Source organism: Mirounga leonina, unplaced genomic scaffold (genome assembly GCF_011800145.1).
Source record: "Mirounga leonina isolate KUSES-001 unplaced genomic scaffold, KU_Mleo_1.0 Mir_175, whole genome shotgun sequence".
Classification (NCBI taxonomy): domain Eukaryota; kingdom Metazoa; phylum Chordata; class Mammalia; order Carnivora; family Phocidae; genus Mirounga; species Mirounga leonina.
In genome coordinates, this window is record NW_023270453.1 from 15,474,098 (window position 1) to 15,494,661 (window position 20,564).

The 20,564-nt window shown below is 38.6% G+C and overlaps 1 protein-coding gene across 4 annotated transcripts in view; it reads left to right on the top strand.

Moving 5' to 3' along the window:
• PRKCQ (protein kinase C theta) overlaps positions 1 to 20,564 on the top strand; it is a 185,098-nt gene that overhangs the window by 139,008 nt on the left and 25,526 nt on the right. For all 4 annotated transcript variants that reach the window (XM_035021698.1, XM_035021696.1, XM_035021697.1 and 1 more), the window contains 2 exons: positions 14,264 to 14,355; positions 16,097 to 16,159. In XM_035021698.1, coding sequence (XP_034877589.1) covers positions 14,264 to 14,355; positions 16,097 to 16,159 — 155 coding nt within the window. The remainder of the gene's footprint in view (positions 1 to 14,263; positions 14,356 to 16,096; positions 16,160 to 20,564) is intronic.

Consider the following 20,564-nt stretch of genomic DNA (forward strand, 5'->3'; position numbering starts at 1 on the left):
AATTTCCTCCATGTTTTTTCATGGCTTACCAGCTCATTTCATTGCTGAATTGTATTCCATTGTCTGGATGGACCACAGTGTTTATATATTCACCTATTGCGGAACATCTTGGTTGCTTATAGCTAATTTGATCTGCTATACTCATTTGTTTTTCTCATAATGGCAGACTCAATAGATAAAGCATTATTAAAGTGGCTTTCAATTAACAAGGCATTGAAGAAGGGGTCTAAGATGGTATCATATGAAGATCTTGAATTCATGTCCTCCCATGGACAGACCAAATCTACAGCTGCATAGGGATCATTTCCCCCTAAAGAATATATGAAAACTAGATGAAGTGCTCTCCACAACAAAGGATAAAAGGACCATGTTGAGACCAATAGGAGACGTAGAGACACAGTCCTACAAAAACCCACCCTTGGTGCCCAACATATAGTAGGGATCTCACCAGACAGCTACTTTTCACGAAAGAGCAAGGGGTGGGTGTCCCACATCACACACCTTGGTTCCTGGGATCTATACCAGAGAGAAGAGCCAACACTCAACAAAGTGGTAACAGAGGGAACATAACATAATAAAGGCTGTGTAGGACAAACTCACAGCTGTCATATTCAATAGCAAAATGTTAAATGTTTTTACTCTAAGACTGGGAAAAAGACAACAGTGTCGACTCTTACCATTTGTATTCAACCTAATATTGGAAGTCCTAGTCACAACAATCAGATAAGGAAAAGATGTAAAAGGCATTCAAACTGGAAAAGAAAATTATTTTCAGATAACATGATAATGTGTATATATAAAACCCTAAAGACTCCACCCGAAAACTATTAGAATTTAGTGAAGTTGTAGACACAAACTTAGTATACAGAAATCTGTTGCATTTCTATACACCAATAATGAAGTAGCAGAAAGAGATTAAGACAATGATGCAATTATAAATGGAATTGTTAAGAATAAAATATCTAGGAATAAATTTAACCAAGAAGGTGAAAAACCTGTACTATGAAAAATCTAAGACTTTGATGAAAGAAATTGAAGAAGACACAAATAAATAGAAAGGTATTCAGTACTAATGGATTAGAAGAATTAATACTTTTAAAACGTACATACTACCCAAAGCAATCTACAGATTTGGTGCAATCCCTACCAAACTACCAATGGCATTTTTCACAGAACTAGAACAAAAAAAAATTAATTTGAATGGAATCACAGAAGAACTCAAATGGCCAAAACATTCTGGAGAAAGAACAACAAACCTGGTGGTATCATGCTTCTTAAATTCAAAGTAAACTACAAAGTCATAGCAATGAAATAGAATGATATTGACACAAAAACACATACATAGACCCAATAGAACAGAATAAAAATAGAGAGTCCAAGAATAAACTCATGCTTTTACAGCCAATCTTTGACAAAGGGGGCTAGAACATACAATGGGGAAAAGAATCTCTTCATTAATTGGTGTTGGGAAAACTGGACAGCTACATGCAAAAGAATGAAACTGAACTACTTTCTTACACCATACATAAAAATAAAGTCAAAATGGATTAAAGACTTAAATATAAGCTCAGAAACTACAAAACTCCTAGAAGAAAACATAGGCAGTAAGCTCTTGGACATTAGTCCTAGTGACATTTTTTTGTCTCCTCAGACAAGGCAACAAGCACAAAAATAAATGAGACTTCATCAAACTAAAAAGCTTTTGTATGGAAAGGAAACCATGAACAGGAAGAAAAGGCAACCTACTGAAGGGGTTCTACTGATAGGAGAAGATGTTACAAATGTAATGGACAAAGAGTTAGTATCCAAAATATAAGAACAGATACAATTCAATATCAAAAAAAAAACCCACCTAATTTAAAAATGGGCAGAGGACCTGAATAGACATTTTTTCAATTAAGACATACAGGTGGCCAACAGACCCATGAAAAGATGTTCAACACTACTCATCAGGGAAATGCAAAACAAAACCACAATGAGAGATCACCTGACACGTGCCAGAATGGCTATTATCAAAAAAATCAAGAAATAACAACAGTTGGTAAGGATGTGGAGAAAGGGAACCCTTGTGCACTGTTGGTGGGAATGTAAATGGTGCAGCCATTATGCAAAACATTATGGTGGTTCCTCACAAATCTAAAAATAGAACTGCCATATGATCCAGTAATTTCACTTCTGGCTGTTGATCCAAAGAAAATGAAAACACTAATTTGAAAAGTTATTGCTGCATTATTTATAATAGCCAAGACATGGAAATAACCTAAGTGACCCTCAATGGCTAAATGGATAAAGAAAATGTGTGTATGTATGTGTGTGTGTATGTGTGTGTATATATATATACACACATACATATATATAATGGAATACTATTCAGCTACAAAAAAAGAATAAAATCTTGACATTTACAACAACACGTATGGACCTTGAGTGTATTACGCTAAGTAAAATAAGTCAGAGAAAGACAAATATCACATGATTTCACTTTTACGTGGAATCTAAAAAACAAAACAAACAAAACAAAACCCAGACTCATGGATACAGAGAATGCGTTGGTGGTTGCCAGAGGAGTGGGGTATTTGTGGAGGTGAAATAGGTGAAGGGGATTAAGAACTACAATCTTCTAGCTATAAAATAATGGGGATGTAATGTACAGCATGAGGACTATGGTCTATAATAGTGTATTAACTTTGTAAAGTGACAAATGGTAATTATACTTAATGTGGTGACCATTTCACAACGTATACAAATGTGGAATCACTATATTGTACACCTGAAACTAATATAATATTGTATGTTAATTATATCTTGATATATTTTTAGAAATTTTTTAAGCATAGGAGTTGTTGAGATTTGGGGGTCAGCAGCTTCCCTCATTTTGCAGCTAAAGAAATTGAGATCCAAGAATCAGCCTAGCTGATCACATGTCAGTGCTCTTTTCTAGATATCAACCCAAAATTAGAAAAAATGAGATTTCATGGGGCCTAAACACCAAATCCAACTCACAACTCATTTTATTAGAGAATTATCCTTTTCATGATCTAAGCCTTAGACCCAAGCAACAGAAGGGGAGCTCTCTAGCTTACTCTCTCTAGCACTCTCTGTATATATGTATAGAAATATAGAATATATTGAATGCAATAGTTGGTAAACTTGATTTGTAACACTTAAATTTTTATACATATGGTATTGGCATCCACTTGTACCCTCACTCCAGACCTTGCAAATGTTGGGGCCATCCTTGCTCTGACTATAATACAGATTAGTGTTTTCTTTCCCTGTGTCATAAATAATGACAATATACATAATATGTGATGAGTTCTTATACTATTCCAGGCACAGAGCTAAATACTTTAGGTGTATTATTTCATTTTAGTTTGGACAAGCTCTTCTTTGTTCTCCAGGATGCATCTCTCACTCCTTCCACTGGCTCTATCAGGGTATATCCCAAAGAGTTTAATTCTACACTTCAATTTCCATACTGTTACACTATAATCTTGAATATTACAGCATTTACTAAGTATACTTAACATATGAAACTCTGGAAGAGGTACTAGTATACTCTGTAATAAATATTCCAGTTGTATTTCTTCAGACATTGCAAGTCTTCTCTTGTATACAATTTATGACATTAACTTACTGGCCTTTGAAGGAAAGAAAGCTAGGAAAAAGGACTGTGATAGTTCTTTTCCTCCTTTTCTTGGAGATGGAGTCTATATTCCTGACCTCATTTGCATGATATTTGCAAAGTTCTCCATTTATTTTCAGAATCATTACTGGTTTGATAAGATTATTAATGTCTTTAATGCCATAAAGTCTGCATTCATCCAATAACATGTGCACATTTGGCAACTGTTCTCTTATTTATTCAGTACTTGGCTATATTGAATAATGGTCATCGCTAAATAATTTCCCATGCTCTTTATTTTCATTCTCTTCATAAAAAGAATTGCGGTCATTCTTAAGAGTAGGCAGTATAGAAGTCACATTATATTAACATAACTCTTGGAATTCCTCCTTCACTAATTCTAGAATATTCATTCACAAAATATCAATATTTAGAACACAAGATAATATTTTTAAAAGACATGTTTTGAAAGCCCTGGAACTCTTCGCTAAATGACATCTATGTCTGCCAACAGTCCTGTGGGAATTACACAATTGGTTTTATGAAATCTGTCACTTTAATCTTGCATGTAATCAACTTTCTTTCATATTGTGAATCTAGGTTTCTGTTTTAATGATGCTTCCATTTTTAGGTCTTTTCAGTTTTGAGTCTTTTTTGAGAGAATTATTCTATTTATATTATTCTGATTAGAAGCGATTTTAAAAATATTTAATCAGAAGACACTACTACCCTGTGCCTGGCCATACTTCCATCAGAATGTTTAAGCCTGCGAGTTTCGATTTAGGTGAGCTACAAAAAAAGATAGCATCTTGCTTTACATCAAACACTTAATCTAGATGTCCATGCCAGCATTTACAAGTAATACTCATTTTGATCTATCAGTGAATCAGACTTATTCCAGACCTCTTTGAAATTGATACACTGGCTAGAGTGCAAGGCCCCAGCTATTCCTTGTACTTTTGGGGATTCATTCTTCAGTAGCTTAGATCTGAACAATATTAACAAGCTCCCTGGACAAATATTGAGAATATATACCATATAAATATAAGGTGATAGAAAAATCACTCACTTATAATTTTAAGTCACATTAATATTTCCCTAATTATAAAATTACACCTAAACATACATTAAAAATTGGAAAATACATAAAAGTATTAAAAAAGAAGAGTCATTCCAAGTTATATCACTCGAAGTCACTCAGAGATAGGATTTTTGAGTATTTCCTTTTATCTTCTTTTTACATCTTTTTTAGTAACTAATAATTTAGTGACTAGTTTAATTAACTAAATCTAGTATTAATAACTTAGTGACTAAAATCTTAAGCAAAGGTCATTTTCATATCAAAACCATATATTCCTTAAAACTTTCCTTTTATGTTAAAACTCTGTTCCTGAGGTCATTTTTTGCTTGTGAATATATGTCTCAACATGCTTATTCACATATATCACACATATACAGTAGCTATCTTAGTAAATGTACTAACAGCTGACATTTATAGAGCACTCACTATGTGCTAGTCCATGTTGTAGGCACCTTACATATTTTAACTCATTTACTCTTCATAACAACCCTATGAAGTAGATACTGTTATTATCCCCATTTTACAGATAAAGAAATTGAGGTGATCCTAAGGGGATAAACAACACATCAAAGATCAAACACCTGTTGAACAAGGGAGCCAGGATTCAAACTCAGGCAGTTCAAGGGGTAAAGTCCATAGGCCTAACTGCTATAGTACTTCTCAGTAGAGACCTAATCCTATCAGGGTAAACAGTTTTAAAATTCATGAAATGGAGTTCTGTTTGTACTTTGTTATGAAAGGAAATAATTTGTTAGTTAATGCAAAAAGACCCTGTGGGGCAATTAAGCCAGTAAATACCAACTGAGCTTGAGTTCCCATTGCAAGGTACAGACCTCTAGAAATTCAGGCACATTATTTCTGAAATGTACTAATAGGTCTATTAAAGGCAGTGAATTTTACTAATTAGAGTTTACAGTAGAAATAGAAACAAGCCCTAATGAATGAATTTGCTGGTCTACAGAGAGCAATTTTTTTCCCCTCACCCCCCCACACACTCCCTATTTAGATATAAAGTGCACACATAAATGATTATCTGTTGGGTTTGAGGATGTGTCCTTAATGAAAAAGGAAATAAGCCTGTTGTTGTAGGATGTCTGAATATATAGCTCAGTATAGAAGAAAGCAATAGATACAATACTCCAGATTCATAATTCCTCCAGCCTGCTAAACTACATACATAACTAGGAAACTGAGTGTTGGTGTGACCAAATTGATAGTGTGTAAGTATACAGGTGAGCCCACCATCCAGTGTGCCCCCGGATGCAAGCTCCACCCCCACCTGGGGTGCTCCTTCAGAGCACACAGCTTAGGCAGCCCTGCCCCCAGCTCTGTGTTCTTCCAGACAGGAAACCCCTCCATTTCCGCATGATCGCAGAGCTGGGGATGTCAAAAAGGCAACTCTCACAGGTTGTAATTCTCAACTAAAAACCTTGCTTTTGTGGGAGGACAATAAGTAGAAGTAAAAACATGAGGTCACTCCCGTTCTAAAGGGGACCCTATATCCACTTGTAATACTAGTTAAGACTCAGCACATCGAGGGTGTAACTAAAAATTATGGGAGGCACAAAGGTAGAGGTTCAAAGGCAAGGTCTTAAATTCAGACCAGAATGATTTAAAGGCTTTGGCCTTGAATACCATTGAAATTAGTACATGTTATCTGAAAAATGATTTTTTTCTAGATCCTGGATTAGCAAAGTATTTAAATATTTTTATTCTTATATAGAATGTTTACTTCCTTTCCTTCTTTTTACCAGTATAAATCACTTTTTACAGCTGAATCTTACATAGCTATTTCATAAAGAATATGAATACAAAGGTATTTAGATACTAGAGTCTCCCTACAGCAGTCTCATATTTTTGTAAGAACGTAAGAGAACCAACTATACTGTTCCATCAGCCAAGTAATAAAAGGTATTTGTGGGAACTGGAAAACCCAGTATGTTGTACATAAACATACAGAATTCTTTGCAAAAATGCTAGGCTATTTTGAATTTTTGAAAGTACTTGATATATATTATTTAAGTGATCTTATAAGAATATACTAAATACCATTTTTTAAAGCACCAAAAAAAAAAAAAAAGCTACAGAACTTTGAATATCCATCCATCTAAGAGTATCAGCATCAATTATTGTGTTTCGTTGTCAGAAAATCACAGCAAAGCAATTCATAACTGTCACTCCCTTGTTTTTGTGGTCTGGCATACAGAACAACATGTATGCCATAGGTATATTTTACAAACTGAAATGTTGATAGATAAATGTTATTGAATGGTATATCAAATACTTTCTTGTTAGCCAGAGGTTCTTCAGGACTATTCAGTGAGGCTTTTCTTCCAGTGACTGTAATGTCATTGTCCTGTCAAACCCCAGCTAAACTTACTTTACTCACAGGATGGAAAGATGCTCAGTGTTTTATTGTTTCGTTAATAAAATCAGTGGATGATGGAAGGACACTTGGAGAACTCACTCTAAAGACCATGAAGCCTTACTGAACATTCATTTTACAAATCAGTCCGTTTGAGTTGATACCAACAGAGCTTGCAAGAACCTCAGCGTATTTCCTCCTGCAGGGAATGCAAGGCAACCTTTCTTTTATAAATTTCACTCTTCCAAGGAGTGCTTGACAGAATGCTATGTTTTTGCCACCTCTGTACGCAAAGTGAAAAAATCCACTGATTGAACTGGGGACAATAACCCTATAGGTAGCTTTACTCCTTTGTTTCTATTCTTTTCCAAAGGCAGAGATATTCTTCTTTAAGCAGGCCTGCTTGAGTTCTAAGGGACTAAGACGTATGATTCAGAAACAAAACAGACCAATCAAAAGTTACTCTCTTGGGGCACCTAGGTGGCTCAGATGGTTGGGCGTCTGCCTTCGGCTCAGGTCATGATCTCAGGGTCCTGGGATCGAGTCCCGCATCGGGTTCCCTGCTCAGTGCAGAGCCTGCTTCTCCCTCTCCCTCTGCTTGTGCTCTTCTGTCTATCTCTCTGTCAAATAAATAAATAAAATCTTTAAAAAAAAAAAAGTTACACTCTTGCCACTCAATGTCTGTTAAAACAGTGCTAAGGCACATTCTATTCTAACCCATTCTGATCTTCAGCCCTTGGTGGGATTAATCTGTTAAAGCAGTCACAGTCAGGACCCTTGGGACACAGAGGTATCCCCCCAACCAATAGCCATGTTCTATGAGCATAACCAGGAGACTACTTAAATGGGAAGAAGCCATCTGACCACTATTGTAGGGCCTTCTTTGGGGTGTCATGGTGGGCCATAATGCTTACTTCCTTTGAGGAGAGTTCCAAGGGAAACCTCGTCTCTGTTCTTTAATTTTACTTCAAATATGCATTGTTTCTAGACAAAGACTTCTCATAAGAATTTTGCAAGCCTCGTATCCTCTTATATGTATTTTATCATCTGGGAGGCAGTGCATGGATTTTATGTGCTCAATAGTTTGTTAATGTCATCTTTATCCCCAAAAGAAAAACAATAAAATGTATGGTGAAAATCAGGGGGTGCTGAGGCCACTAAAGGGGAGTTTAGTCAAAACCCCTCATTTCTCAGAGGTAGAGACTGTGGCCCAGGGATGGCATGATTTACTGATCACACAGTCAGTCAGTGATGGCAGAGACAAGAATTTGTACTCCCATGGATGCTGTGCTGGGAGCTGCTGACAAAGTCTAAGACCAGGCAGATTGGAGTACCCCATCCCCCAACACCCTCACAGCTTCAGTTCTCACTCTGCAAAAGAAACATGTGCATCAGTTAATGTATTACCCTGTATTAAGAGAGTTCCACACTAGTGTGTGTGGTTCACAAGCCCATGTCCCTCCTCACTAACTTGCTTTGCGTTTTTCTCTCAGCTCGTGACCAGAACACATAGGACACCATTGGATGAGACCTAGCCCTCTGCTTTCCTCTTTGTTTCAAGAGCCACAGGACTGTTTGGGTCCTTTTTCTGAGAAGTATCTGCTGTTGTTTGGTTATTGACATCATGTGAATTCTTCCTATAAGACATAATGGAAATTAATAATGTGGAATTTCTTATATAGATGTCCAACACTGTTTCTTGAAGAGACTGTCTTTGCTCCATTGTATTGCTTTTGCTTCTTTTTCAAAGATCAGTTGACTATATTTGTGTGGGTCTATTTCTGGACTCTGTTCTGTTTCACTGACCTATTTGTCTATTCTTTTGCCAATACCACACTGTCTTGATTACTGTAGCTTTATGGTAAGTCTTGGAGATGAGTAGTGTCAGTTCTCCAACCTTGTTCTTCTCTTTCGAAAAGTTTTTGGCAATTTGGGGTCTTTTGCCTCTCTGTGTAAACTTTAGAATCAGTTTGTAGATATCCACAGAATAACGCACTGGGATTTTGATTGGGATTTCACTAAAACTATAGGTAAAGTTGGAAAGAACTGACATCTTGATAATCTTGTATTCCTATTTATGAACATGGAATCTCTCTCCATTTATTCAGTTCTTCTGATCTGCTGGGGTTTTTTGACTGGCTTTTAAATTGTTTCCTATGACAACAGCTACCAATTATCAAGTCCTTGCTGAGTGCTAACCCTGAACCAGCTCTCTGCATGTATCATCTCATGTAATACTCATGACAACCCTATGAGGTGGGAATATTATTCCTCCATTTTGCAAATAAATAAAGAAGATGAGGCTTAGGAGAGGTTAACTTCTCCAAGGTCACAAATAGAGGAAATATGAACTCAGCTCTCAGTAAGGACAAAGCCCCTGGTCTTGACCATTACACTGAGTCTTGTCCTTCTGGGTTTAGTTCTACCTGAGCCAATGTGGAGTCCTTTCAGTGGGCAGACTTTTCTTTTTGAGAGTGGTCCTGCAGGGTTCCGGGTCAGTGGCAGGTCACCTTCAGCTCTGAGCACTCCTATTTCAGCCAAGTCTGAGTCTATTATAGTTGCATTTACTTTTTATGACTGGGACTTGGGATTCAACTTTTAAAAGATTTATCCATCCTTCAAAATGTGATCCTTGGAACCCAAACCCTAGGACTGCATGGTGTGTATGTGTATATATTTATTCTTATTTCATCACAGAGCCGTCTCACTGGGCCCAGAGTAGACCCAACAGTTCCCTGGATGAATAGATTCCTGAGACTTCCAGTTTCTAGAACCCTCTAGAAAAGAACAGCACCTTCTAACAGGATAACAGGTTTCTCCCATCCTGCCCACCCAAGCTGGACCTCCAGGCATGGACTTCCCTTATCCCCTATAAGCAGCCCACATTTTAGCTGGTAGTTACCCAAACCAAGCACTTCAACTGAAGCAAAATGCCATCATAAATAACCAAAGATGATCAACTGGCTTTTTTCAGTGCCCCTGGCTTAACATAAAGATGAGAATTAGAAGAGATTGTTTTTAACTTTTTGAGGAGCCTCCATACTGTTTTCCAGAGTGGCTGCACCAGCTTGCATTCCCACCAACAGTGTAGGAGGGTTCCCCTTTCTCCGCATCCCCGCCAACATCTGTCGTTTCCTGACTTGTTAATTTTAGCCATTCTGACTGGTGTGAGGTGGTATCTCATTGAGGTTTTGATTTGGATTTCCTTGATGCTGAGCGATATTGAGCACTTTTTCATGTGTCTGTTGGCCATTTGGAGGTCCTCTTTGCTGAAATGTCTGTTCATGTCTTCTGCTCATTTCTTGAATGGATTCTTTGTTCTTTGGGTGTTGAGTTTGATAAGTTCTTTATAGATTTTGGATACTAGCCCTTTATCTGATACGTCATTTGCAAATATCTTCTCCCATTCTGTCAGTTGTCTTTTGGTTTTGTTGACTGTTTCCTTTGCTTTGCAAAAGCTTTTTATCTTGATGAAGTCCCAATAGTTCATTTTTGCCCTTGCTTCCCTTGCCTTTGGCGATGTTTCTAGGAAGAAGTTGCTGCGGCTGAGGTCAAAGAGGTTGCTGCCTGTGTTCTCCTTTAGGATTTTGATGGACTCCTGTCTCACATTTAGGTCTGTCAACCATTTGGAGTCTATTTTTGTGTGTGGTGTAAGGAAATGGTCCAGTTTCATTCTTCTGCATGTGGCTGTCCAATCTTCCCAACACCGTTTGTTGAAGAGACTGTCTTTTTTCCACTGGACATTCTTTCCTGCTTTGTCGAAGATTAGTTGACCATAGAGTTGAGGGTCCATTTCTGGGCTCTCTATTCTGTTCCATTGATCTATGTGTCTGTTTTTGTGCCAGTACCATACTGTCTTGATGATGACAGCTTTGTAATAGAGCTGGAAGTGCGGAATTGTGATGCTGCCAGCTTTGCTTTTCTTTTTCAACATTCCTCTTGCTATTCGGGGTCTTTTCTGGTTCCATACAAATTTTAGGATTATTTGTTCCATTTCTTTGAAAAAAGTGGATGGTATTTTGATAGGGATTGCATTAAATGTGTAGATTGCTCTAGGTAGCATGAATATTTTCACAATATTTATTCTTCCAATCCACGAGCATGGAACATTTTTCCATTTCTTTATGTCTTCCTCAATTTCTTTCATGAGTATTCTAAAGTTTTCTGAGTACAGATCCTTTACCTCTTTGGTTAGATTTATTCCTAGGTATCTTACTGTTTTGGATGCAATTGTAAATGGGATCGACTCCTTAATTTCTCTTTCTTCTGCCTTGTTGTTGGTGTATAGAAATGCAACAGATTTCTGTGCATTGATTTTATATCCTGCTACTTTACTGAATTCCTGTATGAGTTCTAGCAGTTTTGGGGTGGAGTCTTTTGGGTTTTCCACATAAAGTATCATATCATCTGCAGAAAGAGAGTTTCACTTCTTTTTTGCCAATTCGGATGCCTTTTATTTCTTTTTGTTGTCTGATTGCTGTGGCTAGGACTTCTAGTACTATGTTGAATAGCAGTGGTGATAGTAGACATCCCTGCCGTGTTCCTGACCTTAGGGGAAAAGCTCAGTTTTTCCCCATTGAATATGATATTTACTGTGGGTTATTCATAGATAGCTTTTATGATATTGAGGTATGTACCCTCTATCCCTACACTGTGAAGAGTTTTAATCAAGAAAGGTTGCTGTACTTTGTCAAATGCTTTCTCTGCATCTATTGAGAGGATCATATGGTTCCTGTGCTTTCTTTTATTAATGTATGGTATCACATTGATTGATTTATGGATGTTGAACCAACCTTGCAGCCCAGGAATAAATCCCACTTGGTATATATATACAGTGGAATATTATGCACCATCAAAAAAATGAAATCTTGACATTTGCAATGACGTGGATGGAACTAGAGGGTATTATGCTAAGCAAGATAAGTCAGAGAAAGATAAGTATCAAATGATGTCACTGATATGAGGAATTTGAGATACAAGACAGAGTATCATAGGGGAAGGGAGGGAAAAATGAAACAAGATGAAACCAGAGAGGGAGACAAACCATAAGAGACTCTTAATCTCAGGAAACAAACTGAGGGTTGCTGGAGTGGAGGGGGGTGGGAGGGATGGGGTGGCTGGGTGATGGACACTGGGGAGGGTATGTACTGTGGTGAGTGGTGTGAATTATGTAAGATTGATGAATCACAGACCTGTACCCCTGAAACAAATAATACATATGTTAATAAAAAAATTTTTTTAAATCCTGATTCTGAAATTCATAGGATTTAAATCTAAGCAACTTACAGAAATTCCTTAAAAGGAATACATGCTTACTTTATTAACTATATGTATAAATTTGGGATTTTTGCTAACTGGCCTCCCTCAAGGTTTTCACCTAAATAAATAAAGATTTACTGTTTATTAAAAAAAAAGAATAGATGGTTTTAAAAGATTTATTGTAGAGATAAAATCTTTTAGTAGGATTAAGCATGGCATCCAAGGTGCTATAAATCTCCATTACTATTTAATTAATAATCTCTATGGTAGTGTGGTCTTCTTGGAATGCCCAAGGGAGTAAACACAGATTTAAGCCCCAGTCCTTCACAGCTAGGTGCAGAACTGATTCAAGCCTAAGAACTGATGGGACCGCTATGCCCACAGTTGTGTAGAAGTTAGGGTTGGCCTCTTGCCTCTAGTCCTAGCTGCCAATATATAAATTCCAAATTTTCAACTTTTATAAGAATTTGTAAGCTTCCTAACTCTTAAGAGGATCCTTTTGTCTGAGCACTGTTATAAATGGCCTTACTTTAAGTTTTTATATCTTTCATTCTTCTGAGCATTTAGGCGATTCCACCACCGTGTGCATACAGGCCACCATAGTTTTATGTTAAAAGGTAGTTAGAAGCTGTCCATATAGTACTTACAAGAATAAGAGGTAAAGGAAAGATGTGCTATTGACAAAGCAGATGTTTGCAGATTGGACAAATGATTAATCTCAAGTTACGTGTGAAATAGCAATGTTAATGTAGGACTTCTATCAGCAGAGAATTTTGGCCTGTCCATAAGGGAAAGGGCTCCAGTTAAAGATATACGGAACCAGTAAATTAGATCAGGGGTCAACTTTAGAAAAAAAACAGGACAACACTTACCTTTACCTGACCTATTGAGATAATAGCCACAATATTTGGTTTCCCTGTAGAAATGGCAGGCCGTGTATGTTACTGTCAGACCAGAACACCATCACCTTGTATGCCCCAGGGCCTTGGTTAGTCTCACATCAAAACTCAAAGGTTAATTCTGTTAAAAAATCACCCAAGTGAGGCTTTTAGGTGCAAATTCATGCACAGACATGTTAAATGTCTTCACACTTTAAGGATGACTAATTCTGTGGTTCATGAGGACTCTCAGAATCGAGATGCTCAAAATGCCATAAATGTACTTATTGAAGAAGTATGGTCTCACATAGGAGGAGGAACTCAGGCTCAATTGTAGCCACTTCTGATACTCTCACCACAACCTGCAGACCACTCAGCCTTGCTTTTGATGGCTGCCATTCAAGGGGGCCCGCTCTAGGAACATGCATGGGTCTTCTGTTAGGAACAATGTGCTGGTTCATCACTTGTGGCTCAAAACGAGTGAAATCAGGACTGGACAGAAATAAGACTATAAGGTTCCTGAAGGCAGGACTGTGTTTCATCATCTCTGATGGATGAGGCAGGAACGCACATCCCCACTGTCACTCCTGCCGCAGTGCCATACCCATAGAGTATGTTCAGAACTGCTTACAAGTGTTGAATGCATGCTTCCAAGCCCTGCACCTGGAATTGGAGCCCCGAACTGTATTCTCTTTACCATCCTACACACTATCAATTTCAGTAGGTAGACAGACAATCAGCATCCACTAAGTTCCCAACACCATCCCACTGTTGGGTGGGCAAGTCCAGTTGGACCCTTCCTCAAGCTGTGCCCCATCTGCTGAATCATACCCTGCAAGTATCCCAGCAAACATTACCCATACACCTCCCATATGCCCTAAGCTTCTTGGTGTTCAGAAATGCTATACATCAGCTAAATTATTGTGACAGTCTTTTTATAAGGGATCAAGACAGAATTGGTCCCCCTGAAATAAACTAAATCCATTTAAAAAGGAGTCCTTGTTTTCTTATTTTTAAAAAAAGCTGAAATTCGGAATTCTTTTGTTTTTCTCTAGGAAAACCTCTTTTTTGTGATGGAGTATCTCAATGGAGGAGACTTAATGTACCACATCCAAAACTGCCACAAGTTTGATCTTTCCAGAGCAACGTAAGAGCTCTCTAATGGGTTTGGGGATTTTCCCCCTGTTTTTGTCAGGTACCGAGTACCTACGATACCGGCAGAATATTTCTCCCATGTGGCATTTTTCCCATTTCCTCAGCATGCCACAATCCCAGGTCAGGGTAACCCCTGAGGGACATATCAAACAAGGTAACTATGTTCCCAGTTTGTGAAGCTTAAACCGGAGTCCGTTTTATTTCATTTCTTTGTGTTTTGATATCAACAACTTAGTTTCTTAAGAAACTGCCCCGATTCATCATGCTTCTAAAGAATCTAAACACAGGAGCAAGTATTTGCACTTTGAAAAGAAGTAGTCAGATGAAACACAGATCTTAAAAGTGGTCATGGGGATGAAGCTTTAACTAAACTTTTAACTAAGGCTTTAACCTAATGGGGAGCTCAATGTTGAAGGCATAAAGCATCTGGCTCCAGGGACATGAGTATTAGGAAACCAGAAGAGCATTTACTCCTTGAGAATAAATCTTCACCTTCTTTGGCATCAAGTGGAATCGGGCAGGCTGCATTTACCAGGTGGGAATGCTGCTGAGTCCCACAGAACCCCCTGGTACTCTTCCTCCCGTGGGCCCTGTCTCCTCAATAATAAAACCACTCTGACATTCAGAAAAAAAGAAAACTGTGCCATAAGGCTCACTTAAAAATATGGGTACAGGGCGCCTGGGTGGCTCAGTTGGTTAAGTGACTGCCTTCGGCTCAGGTCATGATCCTGGAGTCCCGGGATCGAGTCCCGCATCGGGCTCCCTGCTCGGCAGGGAGTCTGCTTCTCCCTCTGACCCTCCTCCTCTCATGCTCTCTGTCTCTCATTCTCTCTGTCTCAAATAAATAAATAAAATCTTTAAAAAAAAAAATATGGGTACACACTAGCTTTCTTTGCCTGGTGCTCAGTAATCTTTCACTCACCCCTAATGAACAATTTGAGTGGTTTAGGCTGAGCTGGGCTGCAAGATGAACTGGTCCCACCAGCCTCTACAGAAACCTCTGGCTGAAATGGCTTTTTGTCAAAGCCAGTGGCTAGCATACCACTAAGCTCATCACCTCCAGGAACCATCAGCAAAGTGCCCAGAGATAATTTTATGGGATTTCCGCAGCAGAGAAATCATCAGGCAGTTTTCATGCTAAAGGATTCTAAGTCTGCCTTCCTCACTACCTCTGGAAGGCTTGAAAGGCATCACAGACACTGTCTGCCGTGCTCTCAAGGCCTCCCAGGTGCTTGTCGTCACTGGAGATGGAGAGCAGCATCTCACTCCCATCTTCCAGTAGCCTTTCCTCTGCCTCTCGGGCTGCGTTTCTTGCCCATAAACAACTCAGGTCTATGTGGCCCTGCATGCAGGTCTGAGGGCACCAAGCAGAGTTTAAAATAAAAGGGAAAATCATTTTCCTGTACTACTTACACTATTACATTTAATGTCCATGGGTGTTTTATTAGCAAAAAGAAATGACAGTTTGAACCTTATAGCTTAAGGTATAATAATTAGCGCTAGCGCAGGTAAGACTAACTTAAGGTACCTGCTTTGTTTCATCCTCTCAGGGCTGGGGCTGCACATATGGAATGGGTGATTTCTCCCTTTTGTTAGGACTAAACAAAATTATGTACAGAAGTAGTGTGTATACACTGAGGAAGTACTTGCACAGAATACTCACTATATAAAATGGGGCTTTTCTTTTGTTCCGTTAATGCATCCATATTCAACTTTGATTTTCCTTCCCTCAGGTTCTATGCTGCTGAAATCATTCTTGGTCTGCAGTTTCTTCATTCCAAAGGAATTGTGTACAGGTAAAGTTTACTCTTCGGAAACACCTACTGAGATATCTGGATTTCCCTGTCCAACTAATTGAATCACTGTAGTGATGTGAAATGGCCAGGGTACTTTTGTGGCAGGAAGTTCCATGCCCGTGGTGATGATAATCAAGTCAGGAACTCCAGTCTCAAAAGCACTAAGGTTCTGACCTCATTTTGTTCTTTATTCTGGTCTTTACAGTTATTCTCCTTCTCACTTCCACTTTTCTCATCTCCTTCCATTACCCTGCTTTCTCTTTGGCATCTTATCATGGCTTTCACTCTCTGCCTCCTTCATATCTCTTGTTTTTGCATGGGCCAACTAGAAATGCTCATTGAATGTTCTCTTGGGTAGGGAAGGAGGGGGGAACTCTTCCTTGAACACTCAAACGCAACTGTGGAAATCTATCTGCCTCTACCTGATAGAAGTGCATAGAAAGCCACGTGTACCCTCCTTCATGAGTGCATGTCCATCCAAAATGTCTCTATCATACACCATCTTTTCACATCCTTCTTAGAGGAAAGCTATTACACTTTAATCTCCTTACCTCTTTTCTCAAAATATAGTTTGACACTTATTTAACATAGAAATCATCAAAAGCTTAGTTTTCTGGTTTCTGACTCACTGCAGATTAAGGGAGAAAATAAAACTTAAAAAACAAAGACCTAGACAGGAGGCTGGCTGAGCCACTGGAGGCTGGCCCAGCAAGCACAGAGGGGCGTGTTGAATCTGACATAAAGGGAAGATGTGAGACAACTAAAAGGCTCTGGGAGAGTGGGATTATGTGCTCTTCTGTGGCAAGTGTTCATAACACTGACCCGGAGTCATCAGTAAGGTTCAGTGGTAAGAGGGGGTCCAAGATGGCAGCATAGGAAAACCCTAAACTCACCTCCTCCCATGGACATACAAATCTACTCCAACATATAGAGGAGCAATTGCTCCTGAAGAACCGACAGCCCACTAGACAGCTTCTCAGCAAAGTATAGAGGCACAGTAATGAGGGGAGCCCTGCCCCCAACACTACCAACTGCAGGGGGAGGGATAGCTCTGAGGAGACTTGCCCACCTGGAGGCACAGTGGCTTAAAGGGCAACTAGACTCTAAGTGAAGGAAACCCATTTGCTAATCCTAGAATGTCCACCAAACAGTGGGGGGAACTGCTGGAACTCTCCCTGAGATCAGAGGTGCTGGCTTTGATAGTGCAGGTAGGAGCAGAGTCCAGGCACTCTAGTCAAGTTGCTGTTTCCATGAGCCCCAGGATGTCAGCCTACACCAGCTCCATCCATCCGCCTAAGGCAGCCCCCTACCCATGCCTGCCCCACCTCCAGCCATCTCACTAGGGCTGCTCCAGTACGGCACATATTAGGACACTTTGAAACAGCACCCACAATGGCTCCAGCCATTTAGCCAAGACAGCACAAATGTAAAGCACCCTAGGACACCCCTAGCCCATGCCCACCCCAGCTCCAGCCCTCCCACCAGAGCAAACTGATGTAAGTTGCCCTCGGACATACCAGACTATGTTCACTTCAGCTCCAGCCATCCTCCCAGGACACTCCCTATGTGTAGCATGCTGTCCCCTCCCCACCCAGCTCCAGCTACCCTACCAGGACAGCCTCAGTGTGGAGTGTCCCAGGAACCCCCAGGCTGCACCCACTTTAGCTCCAGCCATCCTGTTGGGGCAGCCCTAGTGCAGAATGCCCCAAGACCCCTTAGTCTGCACTTGCTTCAGCTCCAGCCATCCCTCCAAGAAGCCCCCTGCACAGAGCACCCCAGGCATACACAGTCTATAAAGAGGACATTCCTACACAAAGTCATTCCTTCAAGACTTGGGGAGATACCTTTTTCACCTAATTCATAGAAATAAACAGAAAAAGTCAAAGTGAGGAGACAGAAGAATATGCTCCAAGCTCAAAAACAAGACAAAACTTCAGAAAAAGAACTAAATAAAATAGAGATAGCAATTTACCTGACAAAGAGTTCAAAGAAATGGTCATAAAGATGCCCACCAGACTTGAGAGAAAAGTGGATGAACTCAGTGAGAATTCAACAAACAGAAAATACAAAAAAAGAACGAATCAAATAAAGAATGCAATAGCAGAAATGAAAATTACACTAGAGGGCATCAATACTAGATTAGAGGATGTAGAAGAACAGATCAGCATCTGGAAAACAGGGTATAGAAAGCACCGAAGCTGAACAGCAAAAAGAAAAGAGAATTTTAAAAATTAGCATGGGGGTCCCTGAGTGGCTCAGTCAGTTAAGCATCCAACTCTGGTTTCAGCTCAGGTCATGATCTTATGGGTTGTGAGACCGAGCCCCACATTGGGCTCTGTGCTCAGCAGGTAGTCTGCTTGAAGATTCTCTCCCTCTGCCCCTTCCCCCACTTGCTCTCTCTCTAAAATAAATAAATAAATAAATCTTTTTTAAAAATTAGCATAGGTTAAGGGACCTCTGTGACAACATCAGGTATACTAACATTTGTATTAGAAGAGAAAGAAAAAGAGAAAAAGGGGCAGAAAACTATATTTGAAGAAATAATAGCTGAAAATTTCCCTAACCTAGGGAAGGAAATAGACATCCAGGTTCAGGAAGCACAGAGTCCAAAATAAAATGAACCCAAGAGGTCCGCACCAAGACACAAAATAATTAAAATGTAAGAAATTAAAGATAAAGAAAATCTTAAAAGAGGCAAGAGAAAAACAACTAGTTATGTTTAAGTGAAACCCCATAAGGCAGATACTCTGAAGGCAAGAAGGCATGATATATTCAAAGTACTGAAAGGAAGAAAAGTATAATCAAGAATACTCTACTCAGCTAGGTTATCATTCAGAATTGAAGAAGACATAAAGAATTTCCCAGACAAAAGTTAAAAGAGTTCATCACCACCAAACCAGCCTTACAAGAAATGTTGAAGGGACTTCTTTAAGCAGAAAAGAAGGGCCTTGAAGAAAATTACGAAAGGAAAAAAAAAATCACTGGTAAAAGCAAACAGTGCAAATCACCTGTAAACCTAGTATGAAGGTTAAAATGTAAAATCAATCACATGTACAAAAATTAATGGATTCACTATATAAAAATGTATGTAAAATAGAACATGATAAATATAGAATATGGAGGGGAGGACTAAGAATGTAGTATGTTTGAACTTAAGTGACCATCAACTTAATATACACTCTATGTACTTAGGATGGTATTATATAAACCTCATGGTAACCACATTTATAATAGATAACAAAAAATAAAGAGAAAGGAACCCAAACATAACACTAAAGGAAGTCATCAATCATAAGGAAGGAGAGCAAGAAGAACAGAGAACTACAAAAACAACCAGAAGACAATTAACAAAATAGCAATAAGTACATACCTATCAATAATTACATTAAATTAAATTACATTACATTACATGTAAATTACATTACATTAAAGACAGACTAAATGCTCCGGTCAAAAGACATAGATGACTGAATAAAGAACAAGACCCAATTATATGCTGCCTACCAGAGACTCACTTCAGATATAAAGACACATAGAAAGTAAAGGTATGGAAAAAGATAATCCATGCGAATAGAAGAAAAAAAACCTGTAGTGATATTATATCAGACAAAATCAAGTTTAAAACAAAGCCTGTAACAAGAGAGAAAGGCAAGCATTACATAATCATAAAAGGATTGATCCAATAAAAGGACATAACAATTGTAAATATGTATCCAACACAGGAGCACCTAACATAGGAAGCAAATATTGACAGACATAAAGGGAGAAATTAACAATAATGCAATAATAGTAGGGGACTTTAATACCCTGCTTATATCAATGGACAGAACATCCAGGCAGAAAATCAATAAGGAAACAGTGGCTTTAAGTATATTAGACCACATGAACTGAGCAGATATATACAGAGTATTCTATCTGAAAACAGTATAAATGTTCTTTTCAAGAGCACATGGAACATTTTCCAGGATAGATCATGGGTTAGGCCACAAAACAAGTCTCAAAAAATTTAAGAATAGTGAAATCATATCAAAGCATCTTTTCCAACCACAGCAATATGAAACTAGAACTCAGAAGAAAAGAAAATAACGGGAAAAACCACAGACACGTAGAGGCTAAACAACATGCTACTAAACAACCAATGGGTATATGAAGAAATCAAATATACCTAGAGACAAATGAACCTGGAAACACAGTGGTTCAAAATCTTTGGGACACAGAAAAAGCTGTTAAAGAAATTTATAAGGATACAGGCCTACCTCAAGAAATAAGAAAAGTCTCTCAAATAAACAATCTAAACTTAAACCAAACAGAACAAGAAAAAGAAGAATAAACAAAGCCCAAATTTATAGAAATTTATAGAAAAAAAGAAATAATAAAGTTCAGAGCAATTTATAGAAAATTTATA